The 13290-nt window shown below is 40.6% G+C and overlaps 3 protein-coding genes across 7 annotated transcripts; 1 reads left to right on the forward strand and 2 right to left on the reverse strand.

Moving 5' to 3' along the window:
• Window positions 1-10: 10 nt before the first annotated feature.
• On the reverse strand, window positions 11-4233 carry LOC102311907 (archaemetzincin-2). 2 transcript variants are annotated; one of them, XM_014336983.2, is made up of 7 exons: window positions 4144-4233; window positions 3123-3411; window positions 2652-2825; window positions 2382-2510; window positions 2008-2171; window positions 1650-1826; window positions 11-927 (listed from the first exon to the last, which is right to left on the reverse strand). In XM_014336983.2, exons 2-7 carry the CDS (start codon window positions 3409-3411, stop codon window positions 772-774), a joined length of 1089 nt encoding a protein of 362 aa, XP_014192469.1. In that variant the 5' UTR covers window positions 4144-4233; the 3' UTR covers window positions 11-771. The 2 variants fall into 2 exon arrangements, with proteins under 2 accessions (XP_014192469.1, XP_005932882.1); XM_005932820.3 differs by lacking the exon at window positions 4144-4233 and adding an exon at window positions 3605-4137.
• A 185-nt stretch (window positions 4234-4418) lies between these two features.
• si:dkey-21c1.1 (protein FAM104A-like) lies at window positions 4419-7043 on the forward strand. Its single transcript, XM_005932819.3, has 3 exons — window positions 4419-4824; window positions 5205-5310; window positions 5536-7043. Exons 1-3 carry the CDS (start codon window positions 4808-4810, stop codon window positions 5791-5793), a joined length of 381 nt encoding a protein of 126 aa, XP_005932881.1. The 5' UTR covers window positions 4419-4807; the 3' UTR covers window positions 5794-7043.
• A 35-nt stretch (window positions 7044-7078) lies between these two features.
• tepsin (TEPSIN adaptor related protein complex 4 accessory protein) lies at window positions 7079-13267 on the reverse strand. 4 transcript variants are annotated; one of them, XM_042225165.1, is made up of 13 exons: window positions 13054-13267; window positions 12684-12756; window positions 12314-12405; window positions 12112-12205; window positions 11951-12018; window positions 11762-11843; window positions 11340-11411; window positions 11072-11260; window positions 10759-10942; window positions 10200-10313; window positions 9768-9846; window positions 9551-9685; window positions 7079-9429 (listed from the first exon to the last, which is right to left on the reverse strand). In XM_042225165.1, the coding sequence occupies exons 1-13, from the start codon at window positions 13090-13092 to the stop codon at window positions 8812-8814; spliced, it is 1839 nt and encodes a 612-aa protein (XP_042081099.1). In that variant the 5' UTR covers window positions 13093-13267; the 3' UTR covers window positions 7079-8811. The 4 variants fall into 4 exon arrangements, with proteins under 4 accessions (XP_042081099.1, XP_005932895.1, XP_014192462.1 ...); XM_005932833.3 differs by having other exon boundaries at window positions 11072-11263; window positions 13054-13263; XM_014336976.2 differs by having other exon boundaries at window positions 11072-11263; window positions 12684-12811; window positions 13054-13159.
• Between the last annotated feature and the right edge of the window lie 23 nt (window positions 13268-13290).

Genomic DNA, 13290 nt, shown 5'->3' on the forward strand with positions numbered 1-13290 from the left:
AACACTGTGAAACAGACAGGTGAACGTGGTTTATTCTCTAAAACCCAGCAGACAAACTGACAACATGTTCATTCACTGAACACAACATTTATTTGAAAACATGCAAATTAATCCCAGAAAGCACAGATACACTGACAGAAAAGAAATTTGCTGGCTTAGTCTTCCAAAACCTGTAAACCTATAAATGCTAACATTATATGATAAATCTTATATACATACTACATGTTTAATTGAATTTACATTGTGCAAACACAGGTTTCCAAAGTGCTACCATCACGTCATTAAGTAAAATAGAGTTGTTTAGTGTTTTAGTCTATGATTTTAAGTGCTTTCTAAGCATCACATTGCACTGGGGGCAATATTTTTCAGATTGAAGGAGCTGACAAATAAACCACTGACCTTCTGATCAGTAGATGACCCACTCAACCACGCAAGATGCCCATTACATATGGTTTTGGGCTTTAATCAGCACAGTTCAGTAGACTGTTTACAGTGGCTAGCCAATACTTAGACTTTTGATACATAAAATCTACTTTGATAATCAAACAGCAACACAAATGTTAAGAACAGAAAAAAATTGGATGGAGGGTGTAAGAAAGCACTCTCAAGTACCTTCATCAAAACACCAAATGACGGAGGAGGTACGGCTTTCTATTACTCCAGTAGTGTTAGACCTGAAGAATAAACATTTTTGGGATTGTAAAAAGTGCTTGTATGACTGAGTGGATGAATGCAATTTATAAAGTGCTCAAATAGAGTAAAAAAGAACTATTATTGATCCTTTTCCAGTATTTCCAAACACCTGCAGACCCAAAGTTTGGATGCATTAAAGGCTTCGGTGGGTTTTGTAAAGTGAGGTGTGGTATGACTGGCTGATGCCTTCACTGATGTTTGAGTCTGATCTTCATCCATCCAGTGAAGTAAGGCCTGATAAACAGTAAAAAAAAAAAAAAGGTTAACTGATGTTTATTATATTATTTTATATTATTCAAAATATAAATATTATAAAAATATTATAAATATTAAAAATAAATATTATTTCTTTTTTATGATTTTTATTTGATGTATTTCTGTGTATCTTTCCATTTTTTTTATTTTTATATGCATTTTCAATACTGTGTGGGAGATTCTTGCATTCTTGCTTTGACAGTGACTGTTACCAGATGCTTCATAAACAACAAATAAGTGCAGTGTGATGACATTTCCACAAAACGTGGAAAACAAAATAAAGTACGAGAAAAAAAACGCCAAGTTAAAAATCAAGCCGGCACTGTGAAGCAGCCTGTGTGAAATATGTTTTTTACTATCTACTTGCTCAGCACATTGGGGTCAAAATTCAGTCTGATTTAAAGGCCCACTGTGAACTCAAGCATGTCAGGTAGGCTGAGGACACAGTGCAGCGCATAGATTTTGCTAGAAATCTGAAATAATCAATATTTTTAACCCATGACCCCACATCAAATAAGTACTCAGATGAACTCTCACTATTCCAGCACAGAGACTATATCTTTGTTAAAATAACAATGGTCTGATAAACTCCAATTAATGTCTTGCTGGTGCTGTATTTATTCAATAACCAAATAGTAAAGAGAGTAAAGGGATTAATATTGTAATTATCTCCTTGTCTTCAGCAATCAATGTGTCATTACCTTGTATCTTTCAGCTATATTGAAGCCGACTGCGAACTGCAGTTTGCGAAGGCAGATGGGACAAAAGTCCAAGGGCCTTCGATCAGACTCATCGAGGTGGTTGGAGCCTTGCATGACACAGCTCAACCACTGGCAATGTGAGATTCCAAACATGTGGCCGATCTCGTGAGTCATTGTCTGGAGCAGAAACACTACAGTTACAATGAAGACTAAAAACAGACACAAGAGTGAAGGTTTACAAGGGTCTATGGAAATAAGTGCTTTGATAAGACGTGTTGATACAAGTGGGCAGATCATGACCACTGGCAAACCAACAATAACTAAATACATTAAGTAAACTGAGATGTTTCTTAGTAACCTTGCAGGATCGAAGCAGCAGAGAGCTAGTGATCGGTGGAGTGTAATAGCCGTCAAACACAGAATAATCCTCCTGCCTTGGCTGAAGATGCTTCTTCAGCCTTCCAGCATAACTTCTCTTATAGAAGTTGTCATCATATCTGGCAAAACTGAAAACGCCCATTCCTGTACACATTTAGGAAAAATTTGAGGAAAGGAAACAGGAAGCTATCTCCCCTCTAATGTATTTCACTTTAGCACTATCTAGTGGCTACTCAGTCACATTGCATTACACAAAAAAAAACTAAGCATCTCCTCCCCAATGGTCATGTAAAAAATTGCATCAAGACTGATTTGTGTTTGAATAATCTAGTGCTTTGCTTTTAGAAACCTCACCCTCTGTCAGAGAAGCTTGTCCAAAGACAAAGTTCCATGAATCTTTGGGGTAGAGATCAATCATTGTGATTCCAACAATACAAAAAGCATCTTTTGGTTTCCTCTTCTTCAGAAATTGTAGCAGATCGCCTTTAGTTAAAGAGAAAAACAGTACTGACAAAGAAAATTGCACCAACCCAGATTGACACTGCAAGGAAAATGTCCAAAGTCACTAACTGATATGGAAAATTGTTAAATGTACGTTTTTTGTTTTTATTTTTAAGTCATTACCAGTAAGGATTTGAAGGTTGTAAGAGTTACTGTTGACCCTGAAAGAGCACTTTGTTTCAGACACTGCAACTGCTGGAAGCAACTTCACAGAAAGCCCGTAGAAGAAGGCTTGGCAGTAATCTCGCAGCCACTCCATATACTGGTCTGTCTGGGCAGCAACTTCTCCAAAAGAACCTACAACAAACAAAGTGCAGAATTAAGCCTAAGCAACCAAGTGGCATGCTGAATTTGGAGACCACACCCTTTTGTTGCACACACTAGACATACTTTACCCATTTGTAATGCCCAAAATTAACTGACTATAGTTTTTTCTTTCTCATTTTTTCTTCTCATGCTCTCTATGTCCACTGCTAAGGGCATCAACTGAAAGCTACTAAATCCTGTGAGAAACATTTCACAACTCCCCACACATACTCCGCTAGAACTGAGAGAAATAGAGATTCTAAGTACACGATATGCAGATATGCACACCTATGGTTTGAATATAAATAGTACTCTGGCTTTCATTTGGGGTCTTGCGATAAGGCTTTCTGTAGAAGGCCTCAAAGTCTTCGGGCTCCTCGGGGTGAGCGAGGATCCAGTCAGAGTCAGAGTGCACGGTGAGGAGTTGGAAAAGGGAACCCGGCTGCCCAGCGTGGAATCCTTCCTCCAGAAGGCGCTTTTCTTCTTTTGTGTACTTACTATAAACCTTAGTTAAATACTGAGAATTGGAGACCAAAGCTGTATGGAGTTTCTCTGGAGTGTACTGGATCACCTTCATCTGCAGGAGAAATGCATTGCATTAACTTGATTACCCTGCAGACAAGACAATGTTTTTTCCCATCTTTTATCCCCCCATCACATAAATTGATTCTTTTTACTCCTTTTACATGGATGTCTTGCTCTCTTTGGATGCATGTGGCAAGGAAAAGTTTGACATTTTGAGAAATGTATTTGTAAATGTTTTTGCTTACTTGCCGAGAGTTAGATAGGAGGACTGATCCACTCTAGTGTTTTGTGATAAACATTAAGCCACCAAGAGATCAAAGTAAGCTACACTAAAATTAAAAGGGAGTGACTGTACCTGGCCAAAACAATTACAATTACGGTCCGACTACTTTGGATTCTCTGAAGGGAGGTACTGTGTGTAAAATGGCTGTACTTCCTGAACAGTTATTCTAACTCTTTTGTCAAACCCCTTGAATATAAAAGCTAAATACTTATGCACTAATTGTAGGCTAATTATATCAGGTCAGTCCAGTTCTGTCAGCAGCTAAATAGCGGAGACTGGAAGAAGAGAAAACCATTATCACACATTAATAGCAGCTACATTACATTACAGTAAATATAAACTCACAAGCTAGCTTAATGCTATATGATATTTTCTAAAGAATAGTTAGCAAACGCGTTTTTGCACTTTTGTTCGACACACAATAAAAAAACACTTAAAACACTTAAAAGTACAAATAAGGCAAATGGGTCAATAGGGAAGGATACAATAATGAGAAAATACCTTAACCGACACTTCTATTTGTTCACACCGGAAGCTATATTTACGTCATGTAAACAGAGGGGCGGGGTTAAAGAAAAAAGAAAGCTCGCAGTCGCGATTGTCTTCCAAAAGACTTCGGAGTATCACGTATTGTAGCGCAGACATTAAAATCAGATTTATCGTAAACTTGCCGGTCTGGTTTCTCGTAGCGGACTGTTGCAAACTAAAGAGAACAATTCAACACGCTTATTGGCAAGTAGACGTCATACGAAAGCGGAAGAACTTTCGGTTAGTGCAGCTAAAGTTAGCTAGATAAGTGGCTACTCAAACGGTAGCAGGTAGCAGCTAGCGGGCTAGCTTGCTTCTTTGCTGTCATGACCGGGGCTCCTCGAGATTTCACAGCGTAAACGAGAATACCTAGCAACTTGCTTGTTAGCTTTTATTCGTTCGGCTAAATTTGTGGCCCCGCCGAGACGCTGGCAGAGCGGAGATTTTTTTGCTTTCCTGTGGCTACCGGTGCTTCTTCAGCCGGCTGAAGATAGCTCGTTTTACACACCCTGGACTTCCCAGTGAGATGAGAGAGAGCAGCATTGCCAAAGCATTTAAATAAGACATCTTAACCCGGCTGACAAGGAGTGTCAACCTTTCTGTTTGCCAAAAATAAGCATCCGATAAGACTGGAGAAATGCTGACTGACAGCAGGTAAAGACGAGAACATACATTTTCACAATATTTCACAATTATTTATTATAGGATCATCACCATATGGAAAAATACACTGAGTTATTATGTCATTGTAATTCAATGTTATGACTAAGTCACATTTTTCAGGCATCCAAGTTCTAGTCATATAATATAGCTTCATACAGACCCCAGTAAAGCTGTGTAAGTCTGTATGGTCTCATAGTACCAGTGCCACATGCCTGTTCATATAACTGCTTCAGCCTGTGTTGCTATTTTTGGTTCCTCGTCATGTACTCTCTTTCTGATACTCTTGGCTTCCTCCGCCCAATCTGTCTCCCCCTCCCTGCATCATTTCTGTCACACAATCTCTCTGTTCCTTGCATCGCTGTTTTGTACAGGAAAAGGCACCATAGCTGCGACAGCGAGGAAGACCAACAGCTGAGGCCTCAGGCCAAGAGGTCAGGAGGGGGTCCCTCATTGCTTGTATCAGATTTGGACTCAGAGGTGAGACACATACATAGATTGTGGATTTGCTCCTGATTGTCTATAAAAGTTGACGTCTTTTACCTTATAATGTAAATCTTGCTGCATTTTTGCAGATAGAGCACGTGTCTTGGGATCACATACAGTGCGCCGCTGTCAGAAAGAGCTTAGACAGTCTTTATTCACAGGCTGTGCATCCATCTGTGAAGCTGCTGTTCAGACTCCAACTCTGTTCTGTGTTTGCAGTCTTCCAGCAGTGACAGCAGCAATGGGATCAGCAGTCCAGAGAGAGCAATAGTGGCCACCACCAGACCATGCATACACAGCCAAAACAGCTGCAGGACCCAGGACCCCGTCAGCCCAAAGCCCGAAGTCTCTGCCAGCTCCTTGCAGCACGGTTTCCATGGTGACGAAAGAAGTGTCTCATATGACTACATCAACAGAGTCCTGAGGGAGGCGCACTTCAGCAGTCTGCAGACCAGAGGACGACCAGGGTCGACATGACCGTGACCTCCGGCCCTCGCCCGACCTTGCCTCCTGACCATTTTGTCCCTCACCCATCAGTGTCAACACTGCTGGCATGATCGTGCCTCCCAGAAAGCCTCAATAACACCATGGGGTCAGGTGTAAGGCGATGATGTGTAGGGAATAGGGTTGCAACAGTATGAGATTTTCACTGTCTCTGAAAATATCATGGTATTACAAAGTTCTTATCATTATTATTATTAATAACAATTTTTTTATTGATTGAAATGTACGTGGCATGATAACTTTCAGTTGTCGTACTATCGCACAGGACATATTATGAAAACAGCATACAGCTGCAACCCCACTGGGGAGGTTTATGGATCCTGGGCTCATCCCCACCTCGACATGTACCATTTGTCAAGATCATAAGCACATCCGCCTTTCCATGGCCCAGCCACTGTGGTTTTCTGTGCAGTATCGATGTGTACGTGTGGATTTGTGTGTATGTGTGTGTGTATGCATGCACCCCGTGCACTTTATGAAGAGGTCTCCTTCTCTTTACATGCGTGCGTCGATGCGTGGACATTTTCATTGGTGCTAATCACAAGAAAAGTGTGATGATGATGATGATGATCCAAAGTGCTTGCAGAACTAAATAAAGCTAAGCACTTTACTCTGTAAGTCTTTCTGTTTACTCTTGACTGGGACAGTCGGTCGCTTGTTTCCATCAGAGAAGTGGGAGTTATTGTGATCCCATATGGAGAAGGCCAATGGATTCACTCCTAAGGAGCACGATCAATACAATCCATTAAAGAATATTTTAGGCTTTATTTGTTTTCTAACCAAAGCTATAAAGTTAGAGCATGCTACTTTTTGCAGTCACTGGCTAAATGAATCTAAAATGTCTAGGTGTGGTTGGGCAGTGGGTTTAAGAGGATGGAACAGAGATCCTCATAGACTTTTTGGCTGAAATCCAACCTTAGATTAAACCCTGGCTAATTATAGGTCCATAAGAAGGCACTGTGGAAAGTGCAGGTCAGGCAGCACTCCGCTCGGCACAGCGCTTCTAACAAAAGCAGACTCTTTAAAATAATTTAGAACCCAGTGTTTACTTGTTCCACATTTTCCACATTGTGTATCTGTGTGTCATAAGCCGGTCAGCCATACTTGTTTATGGGTGGTTTAATATGACCAGTACACTGTGTTTGGAATAAAATGAAATGTAAAAGTGATTCATATGTAATTTCCCTGAATCATTTGAAATAAAGTGTTGCCAAAAGTGATGTGTGCAAACATGTCGGATAAAAAAAACAAAACAAATCACATCAAGACTGCGTAGTGGTTAGTGCTGTGACAAAAATACAGCATGCTTTATTGTCCTGCATGTTGAACAGCTTGGCTTGTGTTCACTGAACTGAAACACATCAGTGGCGTTCATTATAGTACAATTACACTGAATTACGATTTAGGCGTGTAGTTTGAACTACATTCCACTGCAATAAATATGTAACTGAAACAATGAAGGCAAACCTTTGCTGAAATGAGAAATCCTTTATGACTGCTTACATATGATCAAACAGTCGAGACATTAGTTATGCACACACAATAACCCAAAAATATTAATTCCCCCAAGTTTTTTTTTTTTTTTAAATCATGCACTCTACAAGTCTCATTTTAGTCAACAGAGCAGACATAATAAATAAATTTCTAAATTTACACTTGGAACATTTACAATGACTTAATAGCTTAGTACCAAAAATAATGGAAGACAACTCTCTTTTGATTTGAGTTCATAAGAAAAGCGACTGTAGTGCAAATTTCAAACAGAGGTTCTCCCCCTCAGAGGTTCAGGCCGTGCTGCAGAGGTGGAAGTTGTTACATAAAAGAAATCCTGAGAAAAAGCAACCACCAGTGTGCCCCGCAAAGCCAAAACACAGTAACTGCGTACTTTATTAGATTTAAATTTAGGCCTAAATCTGTCATTTTACTATTTAAACATTATGATTTCACAGAAGTGTCATTTTTAGGGAAAATGGAAAAGTAGCAGGGTGGAGCATTTTTGTTTGCAAATGATGCAGGAACTAAAACTGGTGCTGCTGAAGACTAGCCTCGCTTAGACTTTGGTTTGGACTTTTATTTGATCAGCCTTCCAGATATTGAATAAGCCTTTTCATAAACCATGACTTTTTTTTTTTAAAGAAGTATTTATTCATTAGTTCTTTTCCCCCCCTCATGCTTAACACATGTCAAGGCTGTGCTTTCCTTGCACTATGTAGAAAGGGGACCCATTATGTTTTTTTATTTGCTTAAACAGATGGAAGTTTCAAATAATGAGGTCAGTGTTTGCTCAAGTAATTCTTGTAAACTAAAAGCTCAGGCTTCAGATTGATCGAAACATTTTTTTCCTACCCGTCTCTGTATGACATCAGTGAGAGCAGATACCCCTAATGAGACCACCTCAGGTACACAGATCTGGCCATGAGCACAGAAGAGTAAAAGACAGCTCGTTTCTGACGGTGAGGATGAACTGATGAGCTGCACTGAGGCCCAGTATGACATAAATAAATGTGATTTTGAACTGTAATGTCATGCAAAGCTGCACAAGAGTCTTGGATTAAAGATACGGAGGTGGAAAAACAGCTTAAGTTTTCTAAAGTAAATGTTACAAAGATCTCTCATTTCATGTTTTCTGCAGTTATTGTCCTGTGACTTTGTAAGGCAGAGTAAAGACCTCTTATCCAAGACAACTTCAGTCATTAAATACTTTTGCAGCAGACAAAGACCTGTCTTTAAGAAGACAAACCATCCATAGATGGACATGATCTGCAGGCTCTATTTATGAGTCCCAAATCTCACTCTTGGCCCAATTTGCTGTTTAAAAACAGTTTCTGAAGAGGCACACAGATAAGAAAAGAAACTGAATTAGAATCTGCTATCCACTTACAACTTAACTGGTTGGATCTTGGTTTGGAACATTAAACAGGTTTCCAAAAGGATCAACGCATGATGACATCATTGGTTTAAAGTAGAACAGCTCTAAACGGTTGCCTGCAATCAAAAGTTGAGAAAGGAGAAAGCTGATACTGACTGGCTGCAATTAGATGCAGAGGAACTGCAAACTGAGGGAACATCCTCACTGGTTTTACTGGTGATAGATGAGTTCACTGAACAATCGGACTTATGCACAGCGTCCATCTCTTTTATCCTGTCGCCTATTTTATCCTCCACTTCTTCATGTGATGTTTCACTTTTACACAGCGGCTTTCCTTTGGTCACCAGCTCCATGCCACTGAACAGAGACAGTCTGATCTGGGGGTGTGGCTTACTCTGAGGTTCACATGAAGCAAGGGTGCTTTTATCTTGAACAGTCTCGGAATCTTCAGCATGCAGTCTCACCTTGCCTGTCCTTACTGGTTGGACCTGATCTTCTGCTAATTCGTGGCTCAGAGCCAGATCCTGACTAGGAGGGGGAGATGGGTGCTTTGGTGGTTGAGTGACACCTGCAGATGAAGTGTCCGGCTGTTGAAGTTTGAAACTGTCAAACAAGTGTGTTGGCAGTAAATTGCTGCTAGAGGTGTGAAGCTGATTCACTGTTGCCTGATGGCTGTTCACTGCATCCTGCCTGGTAGCATGCAGAGATCCGCCCATCAAAGCCTCAAACTGTCGCAAGATCTAGTCAGAGGAGATATGCAGATAAAAAAAAAAAGAAAAAGAAATAAAAAGCACAAATAAGTATTATTGGGTTTACTACTTGTCCTTAAGTAGTAAAGTAGTCTCCCTCTGCTTCGTTTACCTTGGTGGCTTTATTTGCCACCGGTCCTGGAGGGCCCTCGCTCAGCTGGCGAAGTCTGTGCTGTGTGGCTCCAAACATTTGTTCCAGAGAGAGGAGGTCAGAGGTCATCAGGGATGCGACAGCACACAGCACCCGCTGCAAGAGTAGACAAACAACACTATAATCAGAGTAAAGTTGAAACAAAGAATTCTGATTTTCGATGTCTTCTCATTGTTACCATCTTAATGGTGTAGGAAGGATCTTGAAGCTTGCAAGACAGCAACTCCACCACAACCTCACAGTTAAGAATGGAGCACCTGACAGAGTTTAAAAAAAAAAAAAAAAGAAGAAGAAGAAAAAAAAAAAAAGAGAGAGACTGAAATCGTGCCACAAGTCCCAACAATTTACTGCATCACAGAAACCAAAACAACCAATAAAAAAGCTTAAAATAGAATAGAGTAAAATAGTTGAATTAAATAAAAATAACACAAAAGCAGGAGCACAAAAATGTGTAATAAGATGAAAATAGCTCAATTAATAATATTAAAAAAGGCAACTGAATACAATCAGGAGTTTACTAAAAAACTAATTAAAAATGAGAAACCAGCTTGTAGAAAAGAACCAGCCCAGGCTGTTGTTTTTTTTTTAAATGGGATTTTGGTGCACTGACTCTTTGATGAAGTGTTGGCTCTCCTCTCTGGAAAGGAAAACTTTGGAGCCTTCAGTCAGTTTATTGATGAGTGCCATCTCCTGACCACAATCCCCTAGCTGCAAGGCCTCCACCCTGGAAACCACACAAAGTATGAGAGGAAAGTAACAAACTTAAAGAAAACACAGGCTTATAATGCTCAGGAACATGGCTTACTGCATAGAAAAACTGACAATCCTGGCAAAAGGTTTATTCTTAGGTGACCAGTAAACAGTAAATTGTACAAACTGCACACAGAACATTTGGAGATTATGCTACAAGCTCCTAAATGTGACTGCACTGGAATAAAAACAGCTGGTTTAACAAACTAAAGCCCTCTTCAAACATGAACAATTTTCTGATGTTTCCTTTTCTCGTGTGTCACACAACAGGAGATTAAATGCACTGTCACTGTACAGGCATTGGGTAAAGTCTGTTTAAAATCAAGTACTTGCTCTCAGCTAATGCATTAAAAAGGGAAAAAAAAAAAAAGGCTCGAGGGCATGATGTGTTAAAAAGGTTAAACTTTTTTGACACTGACCGATCTGATAGGTCCCCACTGCTCTCTCTGCTGGCCCCTGATTGGCTTCCTGTGCCAGCTGACTTGCTGCCCACCGACGCCCTGCTATTGGCAGCGATGTCCTGAGAGGAGTTGTGAGAGGAGCTGTTGCCACTGTCCGTCTCTTCCCAGCCACCTCCTACCTGCCCCGGACACCACTTAGTCACTGGTGAAGTGAAGACACATGAGGAAAACCTTAATTTATAAACATCTGTTCGCTACTAAGGCTTCAGTTGATACTTTTTCTCAATCTTGCCTCAATAAAATGCGTAATTGTGCCAACTTCATTTCTGACCTTTCGGTCTACAAGCAGGCAGATTATAGGCACACGCTGGCACGGCCACCTCTATGGGTGCAGAAGGCGCCACCACGGCCCGGTAATGGTTGTCATGGAGACGGATCCCCTGATGCTCAGTAGGGGGAAGGACAGCGCTCGCCACCACCTCAGCTGCTTTCTGAATCTTATCCAGAAGTGAGTCGCTGCCTGCTGCAAGGCACAGGTCCAGAAATTTACACACACAGTAAGTTTGATTTGTATTACTGTGCAGCTCGGCTTCCCTCACCTGTCCCCTGCTTTCTTGGACTGTATCCAAAACCCTGCATTCCTGATCTGTGGGAAGTGGCCGATCCCATACCTAAAGAGAATGAAACAAATTAACTATTGTACACACAATGCAATTTAATGACTACTTCTTTCATCCCATCTACAGATACCCATTCTCTTCTATTACTTGTTTATTACATGGTGCTAAAGTCAAACCTGGTAGCAAAGTGATGTACAATAGTTTGGCATACAGGACGTAGTACATATATTTGGGTCTTTAAGTCTTTAAAGCTTATATCTTTCATCAGGAAAATTATACTTTCTAATTCATTTTTGAGTTATCACTTTCACAAACTTTGGTGTCCACGTCACCCGCCCGCCTGCCCATCTTTGAAAGATGAGTGCCGTTTATGGTCATAATCAATGTGTGTTAGCACTTACCCATTGTAGGGGGGGCAAGGTTAGTTGAAGTGATACTGTTTTTGGAGGGAATGACATCTGTGAAAAGTAAGCGGGCCACTTCCTGTAAATGGATGAACGGCAAAGAAAAAAAGTTCTTATTCAAGCCACCTTCCCTTTCTGTGTAACTAACTATATTGAGATGAAAATACAAAACAACCCATGTCGTACCTGTGCTGTATTCCTCACTTTCTCATATAATGCTGTGCCATGGATGGGATCAGGAGGGCCGCTGTAAACTTATCAAATAAAAATTACCCAAAGTGAATATGTATGAACGATGGCAGCAGCAAAATAATGAAAGTTGAACGCACAAATGAGAAAAATCTAACCGGATGCTTGCTGGATGAAGGTGGAGTTCCTTCTGAGTTCTGTGAGGAAATGGTTGGACCCATGACCACAGAGGTGGACAAAGATCTTCAGCACCTGATACACCAGAAGCAAGAACAGAACCCACACTTACTCATAAACTACAATCAGCAATGTACAGGTCCTTTAAAGAGACAGAAACAGTAGCAAAAGCAATTCTCTCACCTTCAGTTTGACATGACAGGACTCCACTTGTAGCCTCTCCAGGAGGTATTCCAACAAACACTGACCACAACCTGAAGACTCATGGGAGATTTCTACAGTGTGCTTAGAATTAAGGATATAACACTTCATCACACAGATATTACTACTCCCATGGTTTAGCTGGTATAAACAGCTAAATGACTGATAACCCACGTGAGACCTTTTCTTCACACACAAAAAAATATCATTTTAACCTATCCTATCCTAGCCATGCTCAAGGTGATTATGTAAAGTCATGGCCACAGCCTACTTATACAGCTCTAAGATGCAAAAGAGGCCAGCAGGAGTAGGAACTTTTTGCAGATCAACAGCAGAAGCAGCTAAAGGATACTTCCAATCTCCTGGAAAAGGTAGCCAGGACAGGGGTTTTCATCATCTGCTGTAGCCTTCATCAGGGTGGGCACCTTGGACAGTTAGACGAAATTGTGGTTTACCACTTCAGTTGACCGCAAACTGACCCTTAAACCAGTGTGCAGCATTAAGTTTTAACGAAACAACCTGACACGTCCAGTGAAAAACAGAAAGTAAAAAGCCAAAAGATGTTGGTTAAGGATGTTAGCTAGCAGGCTAAAAGAAAGCTATGGTTTCGCAAAAGCTAATAGATTTAAATAAGTACGTCAACGCTACGTGACATTTAACATGTTCATTTCGGCTTCTCTGTGTTCTTTTTTTTTAAAATAACGACTGTCGATATTACTTACTTTCTGAAGAAAGGCTAATCGTTCCATAAATGTTGCCATGATTTAGCAGTCCCAGCTGCGGGTTACTCATCTTCCTTCGAGGTGTACGATGGAAAGGCGGGGCTTGAGGTGACCGCTAGCCAATAACAAAACACTAAGCAGCAATCCTCGACTCTATTGGCGTTCTGGTTAAACCAGGAGTTGGAACATGACGAATCAACCCTCAGAAATGTTTTTTTCTGACAAGGAAATGAACGA

This window comes from Haplochromis burtoni, unplaced genomic scaffold, assembly GCF_018398535.1.
Source record: "Haplochromis burtoni strain Fernald_Lab_line unplaced genomic scaffold, NCSU_Asbu1 Contig_162, whole genome shotgun sequence".
NCBI lineage: Eukaryota > Metazoa > Chordata > Actinopteri > Cichliformes > Cichlidae > Haplochromis > Haplochromis burtoni.